This window comes from Heptranchias perlo, chromosome 1 (assembly GCF_035084215.1).
Source record: "Heptranchias perlo isolate sHepPer1 chromosome 1, sHepPer1.hap1, whole genome shotgun sequence".
Lineage (NCBI taxonomy): Eukaryota > Metazoa > Chordata > Chondrichthyes > Hexanchiformes > Hexanchidae > Heptranchias > Heptranchias perlo.
In genome coordinates, this window is record NC_090325.1 from 46,313,142 (window position 1) to 46,336,919 (window position 23,778).

General features: G+C 47.6%; 1 protein-coding gene across 1 annotated transcript; it reads left to right on the forward strand.

Moving 5' to 3' along the window:
• Positions 1 to 5,501: 5,501 nt before the first annotated feature.
• LOC137323817 (collagen alpha-1(I) chain-like) lies at positions 5,502 to 23,514 on the forward strand. The gene is made up of 4 exons (XM_067988201.1): positions 5,502 to 5,511; positions 16,192 to 16,286; positions 19,949 to 21,497; positions 21,578 to 23,514. The coding sequence occupies exons 1-4, from the start codon at positions 5,502 to 5,504 to the stop codon at positions 23,512 to 23,514; spliced, it is 3,591 nt and encodes a 1,196-aa protein (XP_067844302.1).
• The last annotated feature ends 264 nt before the right edge of the window (positions 23,515 to 23,778 follow it).

The window sequence follows — 23,778 nt, forward strand, 5'->3', positions numbered from 1 at the left end:
GACTCTTGGGGAATCAAGGGATATGGGGATCGGACAGGAAAGTGGAGTTGAGGTCGAAGATCAGCCATGATCTGATTGAATGGCGGAGCAGGCTCGAGGGGCCGTATGGCCCAGTCCTGCTTCTATTTCTTATGTTCTTGTGAACGGGACTTGGTGCGAGTTAGGACACGGGTAGCACAGTTTTGGATGAGCTCAAGTTTATCCAGGGTGGAAGATGGGAGGCCGGCCAGGACAGCATTGGCATAGTTAAGTCTAGAGGTAATGGAATTAGTTTTAAAAGCTCCAGCAAAGAGCCGGCAGAGATACAATTGGCTGAATGGCATCCTCCTGTGCAGTAAACGCCTATGGTTCTATCCTACTATGAGTCACAAGGCATCATTTCAGGTAAGGTTTCACAATATTACAAACTAATTATAGTGAGTAAAAATACATATTGATGTATGTCAACGGTCTGATACACCTCAGGATTTATATGGTATGTATAAACTGCTCAAGCTTCAAGCTCAATGTTTATAATGTCTGAATCTTTTTGCGTTTAAAGTTTTGTAGCGTATATCTGCATATCTGTTAAAGATAAAGATAAAAGCTAGGATTGCTAAAAATTCTAAATAAAAACAAAAAATGTTGGAAACTCAAAGCGGTCAATCAGCATCTGAAAATAAAAGCAGATTAATGTTTTGGGTATGACTGCTTCATCAGAATTCGTCCCATCTTCATTAAAACTGAAACAAAAGCAAAATACTGCGGATGCTGTTCATCAGAACATAGGTCATCGATCTGAAATGTTACCTCTGTTTCTCTCTCCACAGATGCAGCTTGACCTGCTGAGTGTTTCCAGCATTTTTGTGTTTTTATTTCCTTAAAACTGATCCCACCCAAAACATTGTTTCTTCCTGATGCTGATTGACCTGCTCTGAATTTCTAACACTTTCCTTTGTATTCCTAAGTATATTTTGTCTTAAATATATGAATCTTGTTCTCTTTTCAAGTTAAATTAACACTAAAAAAAATATGATTTTTCAAAAACTGGAATCTGATTCATATGAAATGAGGTAAAGGCCATTTTCACATCAACTATTATCACAATCTTTCTGCTTGTTACTTCATTTTATGTTGTTCTTGATGTTTGTGTCTTATCTTACGTTGCAGTTTGCAGCAGCAAGCTCCTTTACAGTGGCTGAATGCTGCCGCCGTCGAAGAACCCTGCAAGGGTATGCAGCCATCCATTCAGAACAAAGGAGGGAACCAGATGACTTTGCTGGGTTGGTGTTAGAATTTACCCTGAGGGGGGTGAGTTCACAAGCAGTTATACCATCTGTTCAGTTAATACAGAGATACTTCAATCCAAATAATGAAGGCCCCTGAGTAAAACTCACGTCAGACTTTCTTTAATGGTAGTTATTGGATTTTAACAGTTTACTTGCTTAACTGTTTTAAGCAGCATCGAAAAGATTTTGATAAAACTATAACATAGTACTCAAAAGTCTTTAAAAGTGTTAGTGTTAGCAAATTGTCTATATGAAGCTTAACATTTGCAAACGGTGATGAAATACATGTTAATCTAAATGAATAATCTTTTTAATATGCTTTTTAAATGCTGTTCAATTAGGAAATAAGTATTATGAATATTATGATGAAACTCATACAGCTGCTGGTAAATGAGTTTGAATGATTGACAGACCTTGATCTGAATTGATGAGCCAGTGGAGAACCATGATAAAAATTCATTTCATAATATTCATCAATTGCTGGAATTTATAATTTATTAGAATCTCATTATCAAAAGCACATTGTTTCCTTTCGCAACAACAACAGAAAATATACATACACAATAATTGAACCAGCCTTTTATAATTTAGGTACTTTCCAAAACTATTGTGAAATGGCATCTGCAGAGTTTCCACCGGATCTATCAATAATTCCACTCACCTAGAGGGAAGAAAGTGACAGAGACTGTCTAATGCCCTGAGGCAAATGCACCTCCTGTCAGGCAGCATCAGCAGGCACTGATGACAACGTTCAACGCACAGGCCCAACATAGGAGCCTGTGTGAAGGCTGAAGCCGATGAAGCAGGGGGTAAAAGGGAACATATATTAAGGAAGAACTTGCATTTATATAGTGTCTTATCCCACTTAGTGTCTTAGGTGACTGAAGGCATGGCTGCCAGTGGTGGGGCGAAGAGAGGTGGGGATGAAAAGAAAACCAGAATTAGAGGAACAGAGAGGTGGGTGGTGGGTGGTGGATGGTGGAGGAAATCGGATTGAAACACAAGGATACAAATACTAAATTGGAGGCATTAAGGAACCAAGAGTTAATGTAGGTCAGGAAGGATATGGATGATGGGTGAGCGAAACTTGATGTAGGATAGGATATGACTGAAGTGTGGAGGATGGGAGGCCGACCAGGACAGAATTGGAATAGTCAAATCTGGAGGTGACAAAGGTATGGATGAGGGTTTCAGCAGCAGATGGGCTTATTTATTTTTTAAAACGTCCCTCTGCTAAAGTAGTGAACAGAGGAATGACATGCAAGGTCATGAAGTGTCTGTCTGCTAGGCTATTCCTTTTAAGAAAAATTCTACTTTTCCTTCCTTAATTTTTTACTTTTATTCACATGTAATTGTATACATGCGAATTTTATTTATATGCAAGTCTTCCACTGTTGCTTGTTTGTAGTCTGTTTATATTCAGGTGGCAAGGTTATACAAACATCTGCCCCCAGCGAGCTCCTGGAATAAGGTGTGACAAGCTCTGCAATTATACTGACAGCTAATATTAGTGTTGTGCACCTATAGTGAGGTACGAATCTCTTCTACTGCTTCTTTTTCCTTTAAGTCGCACAGAGAGACACACAAGAACCTCTAAGGGGGTGATTTTAACCCCCAAGAGTGGGTGGGTTGGGGGAGTGGTGGGAGTTGAAAATAGTTGTTTTTTGGATCGCGACCGCAACCCGACTTTATTTCCGAGTTTAACGTCGGCGTGTAAAAGTATAGGCTTCCCACTGGGAATGCAAAGACCGAAAATTTTGAAGTTGCCACCCAAAAAAAACAATTATTTTCAACTTCCACCCACCACCAACCCACCTGTTCTTGGGGGTTAAAATCACCCCCTAAGTCTCAGAGGTCAATTTTAACCCTGCCTACCTGCCCAACAGAAACCTGAACAGGTGGAAAGGACTTCTGCCCAAAGCCAATGGGGTCCTTTTTAATATATGCATATTGGGTCTCGATGATTTCACCGGGACATGGATACAATTTTTACTAGGCAGCCTAAGCAGTAAGTGGCAGTGAGTTTCCCGCCAGGCCAACCCAACAACGAAGAGGATCGGGGCGAGAAGAGGCCCAAAATGGTACGTTTTTAATACTTTCCTCGTGGGGCCAGGTGGAGAGCGAGTGCTCCTCTGGAGCCCACAAGGAAAGCTTAGGCCTCCCCTGCCGCAAACCCGCCCCCTCCCAATCACAGGCCCCCCCCCCCCTTGCTGGATAGCCTGGCAGCCGATCCCGCCAGTTACATGCTGTCGGCGGGCGTTCCTCCAGGCTGGGTGATTTTCTGCCTCTTCCCGCCAGGAATGGGTGGGAAATTTACTGGAGGGATTTACATAGAAACCGGTCATTAAAATCGGCCAGGTCTTATTCAGCGACAGGCGTGCAGAAAGTTAACTCGCCAGCAGGTTTCCTACCGAAAACCCAAAAGTAATTTAAATCCTCAATTTTAAGTAGGGTGAATTATCATTTTTACCACCGGAAGGAAAACAGGAGGCTGGTTGGTTACTGCCCATTTTGCCAGCGACACCCACATCCCATGAATGTACATAAAAAATTTCCTCACAGGGGTAAAGATAAAAATTCACCCCAGTGTTGTGTTTAGTGCCGTATGAGGTACACTATTGACATACTAATCTGGTAGAAAATCTATGTTTAATAACTAGTAATCTTTCTTGTAATTTGTGCCTTTTATCGTGGAACCTATATGAGGAAAGCAAAGCCCATAGCAGCATTGAGAGAGGGGGACCTGGTCTGATGTATTAGCAGCTGGCCTCAGATATGAAGGGGACTGGGAGAAACATGGGGCTTGAAATTCGGCCACCTAGTGCCCGTTGTTTCAGCGCTACGCAGCCTCCCGAAGTGCCAAGATGGTGTCTTGGCTGTGCACGCATGTTTCCAGCATGACATACGTCGGACACCATCTTGGTATAGGTATTAGTGCATGGGCAAATACCGAATGCCGGAAGCATGTAAAGTAAGGAGAAAATGGATACAATCAGTGTGCAACGGTGATTTAAAGTGATAGACACCATTTTGGGACTTAACGCTCAACTCAATGTACAGTCTTAAACACGACCATCCGAACATGTCTTAGAGTGCCTGGAGGACCCCCACCAGCGCTATTTAAAGGGACCATACAGGATTTACAGGTTAGTTGCTGGTCTATTGCTTCTGGCTGCCGAAACATTTGGAACTGTTTTTGGAGGTCTCCTATATTTGAATACTAGGACGCGGGTTCATAGCCCAACATTTAGAGCCAGGACGTGTGGGAGTGAAGTTCGGAAACGCTGCTACACACAAAGGGTGGGAGAAGTTTGGAACACTCTTCTGTAAATGGCAGCTAATGCTAGCTCAATTGTGAATTCTAAATCTGAGATTGATCGATTTCTGTGAACCAAGAATATTAAGGGATATGGGGCTAAGGCAGGTATATGGAGTTAGGTCACAGGTCCACTATGATCTCATTGAATGGCGTAACAGGCTCGAGGGTCTAAATGCCACCGCCACTTGCTGAAATGCGCCACCTTCTCCTGCAAGCAAGTGGGATTGTGTCTAGGTGATGTGCCTGTCATGGTTGAATAGTTGCCAGTGTGTGTGGCCTGTGAGTTGTGGGTGTGCGGCTTGTAACAGTGGTAATGTGTAAAGGTGAGAGGAAGCAACTGATTGGAAGAGTTGAGTACTGATGGAAAGAGTTTGTTGGTATGTGGGTGATGGGGGTTGTAGTGTGTGCAGCAGTGGATGCGGCTAGTGGTGTAGTTGGTAGGAGATGCCACTTAACAGTTGACTTCACTCACCTTGACTACTCATGTCAAAGCATTGAACTTCTTCACCCCCCCACCCCGGATATAGGATGTCCCTTCTTCTGTCCACCTCTTTCACCAAGGTCTCTAGTGCATCAGCAGAGAACCTTGGTGCATGCACTCTCGCAGGCCTGGTACAAACTCAGATCAGCAGATTGGTGAGGTCTGGCGTGCAGATTGGAGGATGTGGGATTCAGTAGTGTGCAACCTTTATTCAATGTTTTAACACAACTCATCAGTTTGTAAACATAGGGATGGGACCTGCATCTGTGTTTTATGTGTGCGATGTCTGATCTCCGTCCAGACTCCGTGCAGACAGCAGACTGTTATTTTCAGCAAATAATAGGTACCAGCTACCTTTAAGATATTGGGGCTCCCCCTGCTGGTGGAAAGTGTGAATTACATTCAATCCTTGTGTCAACGCTGATTTCCAACGATGCTTGAAGGTAAGTCCACAGGCTGGACAAAAGTCTCGTCCTGCCTGCACAGGAAGCATCGGGCGCGGGTTAATAACGGATTGTGCTACCCGCACCCGGTTTTTGGGGTTATTCAATTTAACTCCCCTTATCTATGCTGAATGGTGTCAGCACTGCGTGGACCCTAAAACAGACAGTTGACATGTTTGAGTAGTTGGTGGTAAAGGAGAGGGTTATAAGGGGCATGGGAACCACCTTAGCATACTGTCTAGTCTAAACCCAAAAAAGGGGAACTTTATGGAAGTTCAAAAGCAACCATACCATAGTAGGTAGAGAACAGAAGGAGGCCATTCAGTCCATTGTGCCTGTGCCGGCTCTTTGGAAGAGCAATCCAATTAGTCCCATTCCCCTGCTCTTACCCCACAGCCCTGTAATTTTTCTTCCTTCTTTTTGAAAGTTACTATTAAATCTGCTTGCACCACCCTTTCAGGCAGTGCATTCTAGATCATTACAACTCACTGTGTGTAAAAAAAAAAAATGTTTCCTCAAGTCGAGTCTGGCTCTTTTGCTGGTCACCTTAAATCTGTGTCCTCTGGTTTCTGATCCTTCTGCCACTGGGAACAGTTTTTCCTTATTTACTCTGTCAAAACCGTTCATGATTTTGAACACCTCTATCAAATCTCCCCTTAACCTTCTCTGTTCTAAGGAGAACAATCCCAGCTTCTCCAATCTCTCCACATAACTGAAGTCCCTCATCCCTGCTACCGTACAAGTAACTCTCTTCTGCACTCTCTCTAAGGCCTTGACATCCTTCCTAAAGTGTGGTGCCCAGAATGAACACATTACTCCAGCTGAGGCCTAAACAGTGTTTTAGAAAGTTTTAGCATAACTTCCTTGCTTTTGCACTCTTATGCCTCTATTAATAAAGCCCAAGATCCCATATACTTTTTTAACAGCCTTCTTAACTTTTCCTGCCACCTTCAAAGATTTCTGTATGTGCACCCCCAGGTGTCTCTATTCCTGCACCCCCTTTCAAATTGCACCATTTAGTTTATATTGCCTCTCCTCATTCTTTCTACTAAAATGCATCACTTCACACTTACCTGCATTAAATTTCATCTGCCCATTTCACCAGTCTGTCTTTGTCCTCCTGAATTCTGTTACTATTCTCCACATTGTTAATTGCATTTCCAAGTTTCATTTCATCTGAAAACTTTGAAATTGTATCCTATATATCCAAGTCCAGGTCATTAATATATATCAAAAAAATATAGTCCTAACACTGACCCCTGGGGAACACCACTGTATACTTTCCTCCAGTCTGAAAATCAAGAGTTCACCACTACTCTCTGCTTCCTGTCCCTGAGCAATTTTGTATCCACGGTGCCACTGTCCCTTTAATTCCATGGGCTTTAATTTTACTAACAAGTCTATAATGTGGTACTTTATCAAATGTTTTGTGAAAGTCCATATGCACAACATCAACTACACTGCCCTCATGAATCCTCTCCGTTACTTCATCAAAGAACTCAATCAAGTTAGTCAAACATGATTTTCCCTTAACAAATCCATGCTGACTTTCATTTATTAGCCCAAGCTTTTCCAAGTGCCAATTAATTTTGTCCCGGATTATTGTCTCTAAAAGTTTCCCCACCACCAACGTTACGCTCACTGGCCTGTAATTATGGGTTTATCCCCCTCCCATCTTTTTGAACGGGGTGTAACATTTGCAATCCTCCATTTCTAAGGAGGATTGGAAGATTGTGGCCAGACCCTGTACAATTTCCACCCTTAGTTCCCTCAGTAACCTAGGATGCATCCCATCTGGACCGGGTGACTTTTCTACTTTGAGTACTGCCAATCTTTTAAGTACCTCCTCTTTATCTATTTTTATCCTATCCAATATCGCTACTACCTCCTCCTTTACTGCTACAATGGCAGCATCCTCTTCTCTAGTGAAGACGGATGTGAAGTATTCATTTACTGCTTCAGCCATGCCCTCTACCTCCTCAAGAAAGTTTCCTTTTTTTGTCTCTAATCAGTTCCCACCCTTCCTTTGACTTCCCTTTTACTATTTACATGTTTATAAAATACTTTTGCGTTCCTTTTTATGTTAGCCGCTAATCTATTCCCATACTCTCTCTTTGCCCCTCTTATTCCCTTTTTAAGCTTGACTCTGTACTTCCTAGTTCTCTACTGTATTATGAACCTTACATTTGTCATATGCCTCCTTTTTCGGTTTCATTTTACTCTCTATATCTTTAGTCATACAGGGAGCTCTAGCTTTGGATGCCCTTCCTTTTCCCCTCATAGGGATGTGTCTACTCAGTACCTGAACCAACTCCTCCTTGAAGGCCTCCCATTGTTCAAATAATGTTTTGCCTACCAATTTTTGGCTCCAATCCACTTGGGCAAGATTCCTATTTAATTCACTGAAATTTGCCCTCCTCCAGTTAAGCATTTTCACATTTGATTGTTCCTTGTATGTTTCTATAACTATTCCAACAGTAATGATATTATGATCATTGTTTCCCAAATGCTCTCTCACTGAAACATGCTCCACCTGGCCCACTTCATTCCACAGCACTGTTTCCTTCCTGGTTGGGCAGAAAACACACTGTTCCAGAAAGTTCTCTTGAACACATTTCAGGAATCCCTCTCCCTCTTTGCCCTTTACATATTGTTGTTCCAGTCTTTATTGAGAAGTCCCCCATTATTGCTACTCAAAGTTTCTTGCATATTTCTGTAATTTGCCTGCAAATGTTCTCTTCTATCTCCTTCCCACTATTTGGTGGCCTATAGTATACAAACAGTAATGTATTAGCTCCTTTATTGTTCCTTAATTCTAACCAAATAGATTCTGTCTTTGACCCCTCAACTACTTCATCCCTTTCCAGTGCTATGAAAGTTTCTTTGATCAATACTGCCACCCCCACCCCTTTCTTTCCTTCCCTGTCATTCCGTGTAGAATATCTTGTAGCCACAAATATTAAATACTCAAACCTCTCCTTTAAGCCAGGCCTCTGTTATTACCACTATATCATGGCCCCATATGATGACTTGAGCCTGCAGCTCACTAACCTTATTTACCACGCTACGTGCGTTTACGTACAGGTAATCCAATCTCATCTTAGACTGCCTCGCATTTGCCCCCTGTCTAGTCCCTCCTATTTCTGAACTGTTCTTTACTCTAGTGATACTTGTCCCTTCCTGTCCTCTGTGCACCTTTTTTCTCCTCTCTTATGTTTCATTCTGGTGCCCATCCACCTGCCAAATTAGTTTAAACCCTCCCCCACAGCACTAGGTAACCTCCTCGTGAGGACATTGGTCCCAGCTCTGTTGAGGTGCAACCTGTCTTTGTTGAACAGATTCCTCCTGCCCCAGAACTACCCAATGCCCCAGGAATCTGAAGCCCTCCTTCCTGCACCATTGCTTCAGCCATGCATTAACCTGTCTTATCCTACTATTCCTATACCCACATGGCACTGGGAGTAATCCAGAGATTACTACTTTTGAGGTGCTCCCTTTTAACTTCCTCCCTAGTCCCTGAAACTCTGACTGCAGAACCTCGACCCTTTTCCTTCCTATGTCATTGGTTCCCACTGGATCAGGACTTCTTGCTGTGCCCCTCCCCCCCCTCAAAATGTTCTGCACCCTCTCAATGATGTCCTTTACCCTGACACAGGGAGGCAACACACCAAACGGGACACATGTCGGCAGTTGCAGAAATGCTTCTCTATCCCCCTGACTATCGAATCCCCTATAACAACTGCATTTCTTGTGCCCTCCTGTGCAGTAATCTCCCACAGTGCTGTGGATTTGCTCCTGGCTGCACTCCCCCGAGTTGTCAACACCCTCACTTGTATTCAACACTGAATACCGGTTTGTGAGTGCCACAGTTCCGGGGGACTCCTGCACTGCCAGCCTATTCCTCCTAGTCTGTCTGGCAGTCATTCACTCCCTCTCCACCTGAACTCTCTGTATATCCACAATGTCATTATAGTTTATTTTCAAGCATTCTCTAACACATAATTTTCCAGTCAATATTTACTGTTATAGCTCTCAATTTCAATCAATGGAAAGGTATAGATATTTATATATATGATCAATATACTCAGTTATAGACAGATATTAAATTATACTCTTCTCAGGTGAAAATTATTTTCTGTGGTTTACGATACGCTAATATTCGTAAATACATATTATAACATTCAGCCATAATTCCTGAAGCCACATAATGATTGACAAAGACTAAATTTTAAATGTTTATCAATCTAAGTTTGATAACTGGAAACCAATGTATGTTAATACGCTGTTGCTCTGTGAAGTGTAATTGCTTGACGAGTGAGGAGTGTCTCTGTTAATTTTTCACTCTAATTATTTACATTCTCTTGATACAGCTGCTTTAATTCAATTGATTGAGATGGCTTGAGGCATAATATGCTGATCTAAATTTTTTTATTAGTTATTCTTGTTAATTTTATGTTCATCAGGGGAGGGATGATGGGCAGTGGAACACTTTCTATTTCAAGCACCCAGTGGAAGATTTCTTCCATTTGCTATCTGATAAATCGAGTTGCATCAAGTTACATCGAGTCTACAGCACAGAAACAGGCCATTCAGCCCAAATGGTCTATGCTAGGGCATTTATGCTCCACACGAGCCTCCTTCCAACCCTCTTCCTCTAACCCTATCAGCGTACCCTTCTATTCCTTCCTCCCTCATGGGCTTATCTATCTTCCCCTTAAATGCATCTATGCTATTTGCCTCAACTACTCCCTGTGGTAGCGTGTTCCACATTCTTACCACTCTTCGGGTAAAGAAGTTTCTCCTCAATTCCCTAATGGATCTTTTAGTGACTATTTTATATTTATGACCTCTAGTTTTGGACTCCCCCACAAGTGGAAACATTTTCTCTGTGTCTACCCTATCAAACCATTTCATTATCTTAGGTTTATCAGGTCACCCCTCAGCCTTCTCTTTTCTTGTGAGAAAAGAGCCCCAGCCTATTCAGCCTTTCCTGATAATTATATCCTCTGAGTTCTGGTATCATCCTTGAGAATCTTTTTTGCACCTTCCCCAATCCCTCTATAGCCTTTTTATAATTTGGAGACCAGAACTGTACACAGTACTCCAAATGTGTTCTAACCAAGGTTCTATACAAGTTTAAGATAACTTCTCTGCTTTTCAGTTCTATCCCTCTAAAAATAAACCCCAGTGCTTGGTTTGTCTTTTTTATGACCTTATTAAACTGCATCGCTACTTTTAGTGATTTGTATATCTGTACCCCTAGATCTCTTTGCTCCTCTACCCCATTTAGACTCTTATTATCTAGTATGTGGCCTCCTTATTCTTCCTACCAAAATGCACCACCTCACACTTATGTATTGTATTAATATTTATGTATTATTTAAATATTTATTGATGATCTCTCAACAAATACCATAGTATATCTTACTGCATTGTATCTACCCCTATATCAACATCCTTGATCAGATATAACATAAGAAGCAGCAGATTAAAGCTACCTCTACTCTGCCCAAACAACATGCTTTAATCCCAGCCTCAGAAGAGCATTCCATACTGTACCAATGAGGCATTTGCCATGACTGTGGCCTCACTAAATGAAATTGTCAATTTAGTGTCAATCAGTCCCAAAGTCGGGGTGGATTTGTGCTGTAGGCCCATGGAACTGGATTGAAGGTGCCCAAACTTATTTCACACAGAAACTTAACATCCAGCAAAACTGATCTATATTAATGTGATACCATAAAGCACAACATTCCATTTTTGGATCAATTTTATATCATGAATCATAATATACTGCTCTAGATCAATGTGAAACTGTGTGGTCTAACACACTGATCTATATTAATATAATATTGTAATGCCTTAGTAGAAAGGTACATTTCAAGATTTTTTTGAGAAATGGGTTATTGAAAATTACAGCATCCTAAAGTATTCAGATCTGCTCCATCAAAGAGTAGAGAAGTCTGATATTTCACTTTATTGAGATTTTCCTGGGTCTGCACCCAATGAATCTCCTGGACTCAGCGAAGATCAGAAATCAACAGGGAGCAACACTATAAAGGAACCTGCCCAATTTTCTTTCCATTAATTTAAAGTTAAATGGAAGGAAATTTGGGGAAGTTCCTTTAGAGGTGTGAGCTTCGACACACTTGATTTTCCAATATTTACTGCACCCAGGCAATCCAGTGCACCTGGGCGTAGACTCAGGAAAATCTCCCCTTATAACTCAATTGTGTGAGGTGGGGAGAATCTAACCATAAAAACATTATTCATTTTTTGGACACAAAGCAAGGAAATATTGAATGGGTTTGGGAGGAAGTGAAATAATACATGCAGTTTACAAAGGGACACAAATAAATTGTGGAGTAAGTTGCTAGGGAAGGCTTTTGAAGTGGACAAATTAAGTGGGTTCAAGGTATTCCTTCCTCTTTCTCTTTGTACCAGCCCCTCACTCCCATCACTATCCACCTATTCTTCTTTGAGCTACTCTTTCAACTCTTGTAAACTCCCCTCCCTTCGCTCCACTGTCACTCACCTCACCCTCCCTTCACATTCACTCACTCCCTCCAAGGATGGGTGCCAAGAGGCCTGGGGCCCGCTCACCCTCAATCTGTTTCCCTCCTCTCCTTCCCATATCTACTTCCCTTAAAAAGCCTTTGTTTGCTTTCAAAATTCAACTTATTTATTTTTTAAATGTAGGATGAGGAAAGCCACTCCAGGGAGAATTTCAATGAGATTTTCCCAGTCCTCCACCATAAATTTGGCAGAAAACCAGAGGAAAGCTTGGATATGATTTAAATGCTTATTTTTAGTCGCTTATGCAATTTCTCCAGGGGTTCCGCTGATCATCCACAAAAGTTACAACAGTAGATTTTCAGAATGCCATGTAATTCCAGGTGTGTATTTCTGTCTCTTTCTGCTTAATACACTATCTGAATTCTGAGAACATAGGCACAATCTTCAACTACCGTCTGCTTGCTTTTGACCTAAAAAACGAGCGGTTAGCAGCTGAAAATCGAGGGGGTACCTACTCTTTTTTGCTACAGTTGGTGTATTTATTTTAAATCAATCTTGACGAGTACCAGTGACGTCATACTGATGTGCAAACTTTTTCCATGTACATCCACTGGCCTCAGGCCAGTTGTTGCTTGTCCCCATATAAGCTGAGCTCTACTACCCAAGTAAGTTGGCAGTATTGTCTTTTGAAGCCATATTTTCTTTGAAATCTTGCAATATATAAGCCAAATTTAAACTGGGAAGATTTTAGAGAGTTTTTTTAAGAAGACCTCTGATCTTTTCACGAGTACAATCCTGCCACCTAAGTGTGTCATTTGGCTTCCCACTTTATTTGTGCCATCTGGAGGAGGAGAAGGAGGAAGATGAACAGGAAGCAATTGGGAATGTCAGGATAGTGAGACGGCATCAGCGAAGGATGTGTCCATCAATATCCCTGAAACAGAATACATTTCTTAACCTGTCACAGGACAGCGCACTTGGAGACGGAGGGTTTCCAGGGAGACATGCGATCTCCTGCGGAAGGGTGTGGAGCCGTGATGCAGGACTAGCACCATTCTCCCTCTTGACATTAAAGTAACAAAAGCCCTGAACTTCTATGCTACAGGAAGTTTTTAGGGGGCAGCAGGGAAGATCAGCCTGGATTTGGTGCCTTGCTGATTTGGTTGCCGAACATTCATCAACCAATAAGTTGATAAGCAGCTTAAGGTTAAAATTAGGGATTCTGTCTCATTCATGTTTTTTGTAAAAAGTTGCTTTTTGAGGAAAGGAAGGATAAAGCTTCCATGTTTATGTTCAAGTTTCCTACATTACAATAATGAATACACTTCAAAAGTACTTTGTTGGCTGCAAAGCTCTTTGGGACGTCCTGAGGTTGTGAAAGGCACTATATAAATGCATGTCTTTATTTCTTTCTTTAAGAAACTGTCCCCATAATTGAGAGGGGTATAATTTTTTCATTTAAAAATAAATACACTTATCAAGTATACAATTGCTATGAAAATCTGCGAGATAGTTTTCATGATCACAAGGGATTCTATGAGGGGAGGGTAAATGTCCGGTATAACTCCTGTTGGATAAAAATATTGGATTCTGATAAAGGGGCACATTCAAATGTTAACCTCTCACCTCTTTAAGATGCAGACTGATCTGCTGTGCAGTTCCATCGCTTTCTGTTTCTATTTCAGATTTACAGAAATCCCACTTTAATATGTTGGTCTGGAAGGATTACATTACAATTTTATAGAACGATTTCCAAATCTTTTTTTTGATATGTGAAGGGCAAAAAAAGTAAAGGAGATGTGGTGCAGAATGTTCCAAATTCTGCTCGTTATGAAATATTGTTGGATTTCAAGAGGGTCACCGAAAGATCACTGTTATGTGAGAACTTCTTTGAATTAAGGACTGCAGAATTCACTAAATCAGTAATAGTTTATTCATGAAGAGAGAAAAAATCATCTCCAAGTTCTATTTCTTTAACCTAATGTGCAGCAGAAATGCCAGGTCATGCATAATAGGTTGTTTCATGCTAGTGGTTCCGTAGATTTGTCTGTTGCCTGCCCTAGGTTTCAGTTCTGATGCCATACTGCAGATCTCGGATCAATGAATGGACTGTTCAGAGATAAGAAAAGGATCTCCTGTGAAATTAGTTTGTCTTGTAAAATATCCAGCATTCTAGGGGGAATGGGATCTTCTACTTTGTAAAACTTTGACAAGGCTGGGTATGTTTGGCAGGTGCTGGCAGAAGCCAGCTACTCTGAAGGCATCAGGGTAGTGTGTGGCCATTGGAGGATGGAGCGTTGTCATGGGTACGGTGTTAAAGGTGCTCGTAGCTGTCTGGTCCTGAAGTTTGTTTCTATGAGTTAGTGCCAAGGGAGCTTGCAGGGCTGTCAGTTACACAATGAGGTAAATGTTGCATGTGTTTGTGGTGCATGATCTGTTTGAAGATTGGAAAACCAGTTGAAAAGATCGGTGTCTCCTTCCCAAGGCTTACACACAGGAATAGGGGACAGATACTCATTTCATCAACTGCAATGGAACAAAAGTGATTAATTGTTTTGATATTAACATCAAGGCAGGAGGGCAACATTCCCTTCTCCATTAATGTTCACCCCATTTCATACAAGTTGCTTATCAAATCTGCTAAAATAATCTATTTTAAATACGGATCATTTTAGGAAACTGCTCTCTGAACCTTTGCCCACTGGGAATGAATATTGCAAATTCGGATGCACACCCGCCACAATTCTCTGTCCATGATGGACAGGAAATTTGGGGGGTGGGGTCCGCCCAAGTTCTCAATATGTGATCCTGGCAAACGAGGCTACATATCCAGAGAGCCATTTTGGAAAATTAGCCCAAATGGCTCCTTTGAGAAACTGCAACCTTCTTTCAATACTTCACCTTTTTTTAATGTCAAATGTTCCTGCAGACTTTTCTCTTTGTGGATTGTATACTTTTCTTATCGTGATTCTGCAGGTATTACTTTCTATAGATTTCTGCTATTTAGCATTAGAAAGCTGACTTAACTGCACTTTTTCAAACTAACAATTTTGCAGAAATTTATTATTTTCCAAATTTACCATATCTGTAGTCAATTATTGTTGCCTGCAGTGTTACTCACAAGCTGAGGAGCAGGTAGGGCTGACAGTCGGACAGTTCAGGTCTCAACCCATAACTGGGAAGGACGTGGGGGGGGGTGGTCGTCAAGTCTGGAGCAGGGAAGGAGTAAAGCCAAGCTGGAGAATTCAGGACACATTTGCAAGGGACGGAGTGGAGGAAGAGTTCGAGCTGGATCACAGGCGTAACTGGAAGGGGAATACAAGCGAGCTTCTTTTGTCAAGCCCAAGGCTTACAGAGGCTCAAGCATCTCGACATCAGTGTGGAGTTGCAGGCTTGTGCAAGTGATTTCTCTGCTATTTTATTCCTAAGGACACATAATAATCCACTCACTTCAGAATTCACAAGATTAAAGCAAAACTATTATCAAAACCTATAATGTCAGTCTGAGTGAAGAGAAACATCGTGGGCAATCATAGCTCAAATACTTTTTTATTGCAAAATGACCAAACAAAAAATGTTTTGGGAGGAAAGTTTTGTGTAGTATGAATAAGAAACATAGTAAATAATTAGAAAGCCACAAAACTTAAACAACGAGGAGGAGGAAAATTTGATCAACAAATCAGGGCGGAATTGCAACAGAGTCAAATCTTGGTCTCACCCTACTTCCATACTTATCCAGCAGGAGTCACTGTCTAGTTATCAGGAACAGCAATCCTGACTGACATGTATATCTCCCTGCTCCAGGAGCATTGAGATCAATTGCCCCAGCTGAAGCCAATGAATTCAACATAGACCAGCAATTAAACCTGGGACCTTCCTGGTTTGCATGACTCAGTATCACAAGAGCCAAACTATTTACCCAGTAAGCTATTGGGGGCCTCCAATAACATAATGAATAATTAGGGTGTGATGAGTGAACACATTCCATCCTGATCCAAACTACTAGAAGATATGATCTAGGAACTGACGTGGGACCAAATCCCAGGCCTCAATTTTAAATCGAGGCAGCAGATGTGTGGGCGGGGGCAGGTGACAAACTGTCCCAACCTGGGCACCGTGAGGCCAGGGAAATTTTAACTCCTGGGCCTCATCTGCATTGGCAAGTTCCCAATCAAAACTGGCAGAAAGTGGCAGCTGGTGGGATATCTGGCATTAGGAGGCCGCCACCGCAGAATGAAGAAACGATCTCCGTCACTCAGGTAAGTCGCCAGGAGGTGGTTTGGCGTAGCCTCACATTTGGAGTGAGGGGGGAGGGGATTGCCCAGGACAGAAGAGGTCTAAAATTCCCTTGTGGGGCCCAGAGGAGCACTCCTGTTCCTCTTGGCCCACAAGGAAAGTCAAAACAAGTAAAAACACTCACCTTTTTGAGTGCTCTTTTTTTTTATTCGTTTATGGGATGTGGACATCGCTGGCGAGGCCGGCATTTATTGCCCATCCCTAATTGCCCTTCAGAAGGTGGTGGTGAGCCGCCTTCTTGAACCGCTGCATTCCGTGTGGTGAAGGTTCTCCCACAGTGCTGTTAGGTTGGGAGTTCCAGGATTTTGACCCAGCGACGATGAAGGAACGGCGATATATTTCGAAGTCGGGATGGTGTGTGACTTGGAGGGGAACGTGCAGGTGGTGTTGTTCCCATGTGCCTGCTGCCCTTGTCCTTCTAGGTGGTAGAGGTCACGGGTTTGGGAGGTGCTGTCGAAGAAGCCTTGGCAAGTTGCTGCAGTGCATCCTGTGGATGGTACACACTGCAGCCACAGTGCGCCGGTGGTGAAGGGAGTGAATGTTTAGGGTGGTGGATGGGGTGCCAATCAAGCGGGCTGCTTTGTCCTGGATGGTGTCGAGCTTCCTGAGTGTTGTTGGAGCTACACTCATCCAGGCAAGTGAAGAGTATTCCATCACACTCCTGACTTGTGCCTTGTAGATGGTGGAAAGGCTTTGGGGAGTCAGGAGGTGAGTCACTCGCCGCAGAATACCCAACCTCTGACCTGCTCTTTTAGCCACAGTATTTATGTGGCTGGTCCAGTTACGTTTCTGGTCAATGGTGACCCCCAGGATGTTGATGAGGGGGGATTTGGCGATGGTAATGCTGTTGAATGTCAAGGGGAGGTGGTTAGACTCTCTCTTGTTGGAGATGGTCATTGCCTGGCACTTGTCTGGCGTGAAAGTTACTTGCCACTTATCAGCCCAAGCCTGGATGTTGCCCAGGTCTTGCTACATGTGGGCACGGACTGCTTTGTTATCTGAGGGGTTGCGAATGGAACTGAACACTGTGCAATCATCAGCGAACATCCCCATTTCTGACCTTAGGATGGAGGGAAGGTCATTGATGAAGCAGCTGAAGATGGTTGGGCCTAGGACACTGCCCTGAGGAACTCCTGCAGCAATGTCCTGGGGCTGAGATGATTGGCCTCCAACAACCACTACCATCTTCCTTTGTGTGAGGTATGACTCCAGCCACTGGAGAGTTTTCCCCCTGATTCCCATTGACTACAATTTTACTAGGGCTCCTTGGTGCCACACTTTGTCAAATGCTGCCTTGATGTCAAGGGCAGTCACTCTCACCTCACCTCTGGAATTCAGCTCTTTTGTCCATGTTTGGACCAAGGCTGTAATGAGGTCTGGAGTCAACTGGTCCTGGCGGAACCCAAACTGAGCATTGGTGAGCAGGTTATTGGTGAATAAGTGCCGCTTGATAGCACTGTCGATGACACCTTCCATCACTTTGCTGATTGTAAACAATTTTACAACACCAAGTTATAGTCCAGCAATTTTATTTTAAATTCACAAGCTTTCGGAGACTTCCTCCTTCCTCAGGTAAATGTTCAGGATCTCCTTGAAGCCTACGCATTTATACATATAGAACAATACATGGTGTTTACACTTTGCTGATGATTGAGAGTAGACTGATGGGGCGGTAATTGGCCGGATTGGATTTGTCCTGCTTTTTGTGGACAGGACATACCTGGGCAATTTTCCACATTGTCGGGTAGATGCCAGTGTTGTAGCTGTATTGGAACAGTTTGGCTAGAGGCGCGGCTAGTTCTGGAGCACAAGTCTTCAGCACTACAGTCGTTTGTCGGGGCCCATAGCCTTTGTTGTATCCCGTGCACTCAGTTGTTTCTTGACCCTCTAGTTTAACCTGGCAGGAGTGCCACAACAACTTACCCACACAGACCTCCAGTTAAAATAGCAGTCGGGTCCCGATGATATAATTGGAGTCTGATCGGTTGATTTGAAGGAAGACCTCTTTGGTTTCCAACGGGTGTCCTTCCCAAATCAGAACCTCGTCAGGCAAGTCCCGCAGGCGATTTTAATTGCCCGTCCACCTGGTTTCTGCCAAACAGGCAGGGATAAAATCATCCGTCCAAGTTCTGGACCAGCAGAAACAGGATGATATCTGTTTGTAACACAAAATTATGTGATACATATGATTACATACATTATTCAGATTTTCTAAGTATAGTGGCATTTAAAAACTAGAGTGAAATTCTCCACTTATGTGGAATAACGGTAAGTTTAGTATGTATTGTACCTGCATAGAATGCAAAAGAAGCATTTTAACTCCTCATGGCCAGCTGTCAGGCATTTTAATGTGTGCTAATATAATAGTAATACAAAAACAGGACGCTCGATGTCAGGTAATGCCAGGTCAGGTAAACTGTGGGTTAAAGATAGTTGAAACTTCTTGTAACCTGTCCCAAGAATCATCTCCTATTCTACCAGTGCAACATTTCCACTTATATTAAAGCAACTATGACCTTTGTGAATGGGATTCTCCAACTAGTGCCAAATTATAGGCAGTTCTGTGCTGTGGACTCATGCTTACTGGAGACTGGATTGAGCCTATCCAAGTTCAGGTTCAGCTAGGACCCTTAACAGCTGTCAGAGAGAAAAGCTTTTAATCCCATTAGTTTGAGATGGATTCAACCTCAGGTCCAAGGGATGAAAGAACTGTGTTCTAATCCATAGCATCACATCCCCGAGGTTTCATAATATAATTCATTTTAATGTTATGTACAGTAAAGCAACCCAGAAACACCAACAGAAAGGTATCACTTTGATGTTCAAATGAAATTTGTCAATTGGCAAAAGCATAAAGTAAGGCTGATTTTTTTTATTATTGACAGATGGTAGATACAATTCTGCATGCTTGAATTATAGACGTTGCTTGCCATTTGATCTCTCCCTTACTGATTTCTGTGATTTGTAGCTTTCTATCCATATTGAAATGAAAGCCTTCAGTAACAATAGAGCATTTCCCTGCACTGTTGCAATATAGATAATTATCATCTAAAATAAAGTCAGTCTGTGCATTGTTTGCATTTCACCTCTTACCAGATCTAATGCTATATATATAAATTTGATTTACGTGAATATTTTAGCACATTGACATGTTGTGGGGTTCTGGGCACTATTTTTAAATTGTTCATGTGTTGGGTTACGAAAGGTGATCTGGAGAAGAAAACATATTTTAGCGATATTTGGGAATTGATCGCGTCACTCTTATTTGATGATGTACTTAGCATGAGACAAAATTGGCAGAGCAGCTTTTGAAACCAAGTTTTAAGCAAGTAATGTATTGCAAAGAATTACTACTGGACATTACTGTTGGTGTTACAATGAATGCCCATACTATTCATGTGTTGGAGAGCAGTAATATCTGGATACAAAGCAATGCTCCAGTTTACGCCTAGTTTTCAAATGCTGCCAAGTTGGTGTCTGGAGGAAGATCCTCAGGATATTATAGCACTGAAGATGTGTTGTAGGCTTGTTAAGGTGATTATTGCTGGCATAATAGATTTAAAGTCAAAGTGTGCCATATTCTAAAGTTCATATATTACACAAATGACACATTGCTAATCCACAGCAAAGCAGAGAATGGCAGAGCAGCAGCAGAGCATTGGCAAAGCCTGGAGCACCATGGGAGTGGCCGCAAACATTTAAAGCAGAGCCCGGCAGACAAACTCTGAGAAAATTTGCAAAAGCGACTTCACAGTCGATGTTGCGGAGGAGCCTGCGAAAGCAAGACTCGGGAGAAACGGCCGAGCGCAGCGCACAGCTCGGGAGAAGCGGCCGGGCAGAGCGCACAGCTCGGGAGAAGCGGCCGGGCAGAGCGCACAGCTCGGGAGAAGCGGCCGGGCAGAGCGCACAGCTCGGGAGAAGCGGCCGGGCAGAGCGCACAGCTCGGGAGGAGCGGCCGGGCGGAGCGCACAGCTCGGGAGGAGCGGCCGAGCGGAGCGCACAGACCGGGAGGAGCGGCCGGGCGGAGCGCACAGACCGGGAGGAGCGGCCGAGCGGAGCGCACAGCCCGGAGGAGCGGCCGAGTGGAGCGCCCAGCCCGGGAGGAGCGGCCGAGCGGAGCGCCCAGACCGGGAGGAGCGGCCGAGCGGAGCGCCCAGACCGGGAGGAGCGGCCGAGCGGAGCGCACAGCCCGGAGGAGCGGCCGAGCGGAGCGCCCAGACCGGGAGGAGCGGCCGAGCGGAGCGCCCAGACCGGGAGGAGCGGCCGGGCGGGGCGCCCGGGAGGAGCGGCCGAGCGGAGCGCCAAGCCCGGGAGGAGCGGCCGAGCGGAGCGCCCAGCCCGGGAGGAGCGGCCGAGCGGAGCGCCCAGCCCGGGAGGAGCGGCCAGGCAGAGTGCACAGCTCGGGAGGAGCGGCCGAGCGGAGCGCACAGACCGGGAGGAGCGGCCGAGCGGAGCGCACAGCCCGGAGGAGCGGCCGAGTGGAGCGCCCAGCCCGGGAGGAGCGGCCGAGCGGAGCGCCCAGACCGGGAGGAGCGGCCGAGCGGAGCGCCCAGACCGGGAGGAGCGGCCGAGCGGAGCGCACAGCCCGGAGGAGCGGCCGAGCGGAGCGCCCAGACCGGGAGGAGCGGCCGAGCGGAGCGCCCAGACCGGGAGGAGCGGCCGGGCGGGGCGCCCGGGAGGAGCGGCCGAGCGGAGCGCCAAGCCCGGGAGGAGCGGCCGAGCGGAGCGCCCAGCCCGGGAGGAGCGGCCGAGCGGAGCGCCCAGCCCGGGAGGAGCGGCCAGGCAGAGTGCACAGCTCGGGAGGAGCGGCCGAGCGGAGCGCACAGACCGGGAGGAGCGGCCGAGCGGAGCGCACAGCCCGGAGGAGCGGCCGAGCGGAGCGCCCAGACCGGGAGGAGCGGCCGAGCGGAGCGCCCAGACCGGGAGGAGCGGCCGGGCGGGGCGCCCGGGAGGAGCGGCCGAGCGGAGCGCCAAGCCCGGGAGGAGCGGCCGAGCGGAGCGCCCAGCCCGGGAGGAGCGGCCGAGCGGAGCGCCCAGCCCGGGAGGAGCGGCCGAGCGCAGCGCCCAGCCCGGGAGGAGCGGCCGAGCGGAGCGCCCAGCCTGGGAGGAGCGGCCGAGCGGAGCGCCCAGCCCGGGAGGAGCGGCCGAGCGGAGCGCCCAGCCCGGGAGGAGCGGCCGAGCGGAGCGAACAGACCGGGAGGAGCGGCCGAGCGGAGCGCCCAGCCCGGGAGGAGCGGCCGAGCGGAGCGCCCAGCCCGGGAGGAGCGGCCGAGCGGAGCGCGCAGCCCGGGAGGAGCGGCCGAGCGCAGCGCCCAGTTCGGGAGGAGCGGCCGGGCGGAGCGCCCAGTTCGGGAGGAGCGGCCGGGCGGAGCGCCCAGACCGGGAGGAGCGGCCGAGCGCAGCGAACAGACCGGGAGGAGCGGCCGAGCGCAGCGAACAGACCGGGAGGAGCGGCCGAGCGCAGCGAACAGACCGGGAGGAGCGGCCGAGCGCAGCGAACAGACCGGGAGGAGCGGCCGAGCGCAGCGAACAGACCGGGAGGAGCGGCCGAGCGCAGCGCCCAGCTCGGGAGGAGCGGCCGGGCGGAGCGCCCAGTTCGGGAGGAGCGGCCGAGCGGAGCGCACAGCTCGGGAGGAGCGGCCGAGCGGAGCGCACAGACCGGGAGGAGCGGCCGGGCGGAGCGCACAGCCCGGAGGAGCGGCCGGGCGGGGCGCCCAGCCCGGGAGGAGCGGCCGAGCGGAGCGCCCAGCCCGGGAGGAGCGGCCGAGCGGAGCGCCCAGCCCGGGAGGAGCGGCCGAGCGCAGCGCCCAGCTCGGGAGGAGCGGCCGGGCGGAGCGCCCAGTTCGGGAGGAGCGGCCGAGCGCAGCGCCCAGCTCGGGAGGAGCGGCCGGGCGGAGCGCCCAGTTCGGGAGGAGCGGCCGGGCGGAGCGCCCGGCCCGGGAGGAGCGGCCGGGCGGAGCGCCCGGCCCGGGAGGAGCGGCCGAGCGGAGCGCCCAGCCCGGGAGGAGCGGCCGAGCGGAGCGCCCAGCCCGGGAGGAGCGGCCGAGCGCAGCGCCCAGTTCGGGAGGAGCGGCCGGGCGGAGCGCCCAGTTCGGGAGGAGCGGCCGGGCGGAGCGCCCGGCCCGGGAGGAGCGGCCGAGCGGAGCGCCCAGCCCGGGCGGAGCGGCCGAGCGGAGCGCCCAGCCCGGGAGGAGCGGCCGAGCGCAGCGCCCAGTTCGGGAGGAGCGGCCGGGCGGAGCGCCCAGTTCGGGAGGAGCGGCCGAGCGGAGCGCACAGCCCGGAGGAGCGGCCGAGCGGGGCGCCCAGCCCGGGAGGAGCGGCCGAGCGGAGCGAACAGACCGGGAGGAGCGGCCGGGCGGGGCGCCCAGCCCGGGAGGAGCGGCCGAGCGGAGCGCCCAGCCCGGGAGGAGCGGCCGAGCGGAGCGCCCAGCCCGGGAGGAGCGGCCGGGCGGAGCGCCCAGACCGGGAGGAGCGGCCGAGCGCAGCGAACAGCCCGGGAGGAGCGGCCGAGCGCAGCGAACAGACCGGGAGGAGCGGCCGAGCGCAGCGAACAGCCTGGGAGGAGCGGCCGAGCGCAGCGAACAGCCCGGGAGGAGCGGCCGAGCGCAGCGAACAGACCGGGAGGAGCGGCCGAGCGCAGCGAACAGCCCGGGAGGAGCGGCCGAGCGCAGCGAACAGACCGGGAGGAGCGGCCGGGCGGAGCGAACAGACCGGGAGGAGCGGCCGGGCGGAGCGAACAGACCGGGAGGAGCGGCCGAGCGCAGCGAACAGACCGGGAGGAGCGGCCGGGCGGAGCGAACAGACCGGGAGGAGCGGCCGGGCGGAGCGAACAGACCGGGAGGAGCGGCCGAGCGCAGCGAACAGACCGCGAGGAGCGGCCGGGCGGAGCGAACAGACCGGGAGGAGCGGCCGAGCGCAGCGAACAGACCGGGAGGAGCGGCCGGGCGGAGCGAACAGACCGGGAGGAGCGGCCGGGCGGAGCGAACAGACCGGGAGGAGCGGCCGAGCGCAGCGAACAGACCGCGAGGAGCGGCCGGGCGGAGCGAACAGACCGGGAGGAGCGGCCGAGCGCAGCGAACAGACCGGGAGGAGCGGCCGGGCGGAGCGAACAGACCGGGAGGAGCGGCCGGGCAGAGCGAACAGCTCGTCACGCGAGGAATCAAAAAAAATCAAGAAAAAGTCAAGAAATGATGTCACAAGACAAGGAGAAACGACAAGGGTCAGTAAGTATTTAGTTCATTGGTTAGTGTTTCAGTGGTAATTGTTCTTAGTAGTTAGTGTTTTAGTGTTGGATAAACAGCAAATTGCTGTAAAGCTAAAGAAACAGTTTAAATAACTGTTAGCTAACATGGCAGGACAGCTGAGGCCCCTCGCATGCACATCCTGTGCCATGTGGGAATGCCTGATCACTTTGTGTGTCCTGGATAATCACACATGTAGGAAGTGCAACAACTG

Excerpts from the sequence above, each read along its gene's own strand:
- LOC137323817 (XM_067988201.1), top strand. Across the intron at positions 16,287-19,948 it reads AAACGATCTCCGTCACTCAG|CAAAGCAGAGAATGGCAGAG; the intron begins GTAAGTCGCCAG and ends GCTAATCCACAG. Across the intron at positions 21,498-21,577 it reads CGCCCAGCCCGGGAGGAGCG|CCCGGGAGGAGCGGCCGAGC; the intron begins GCCGAGCGGAGC and ends CGGAGCGCCCAG.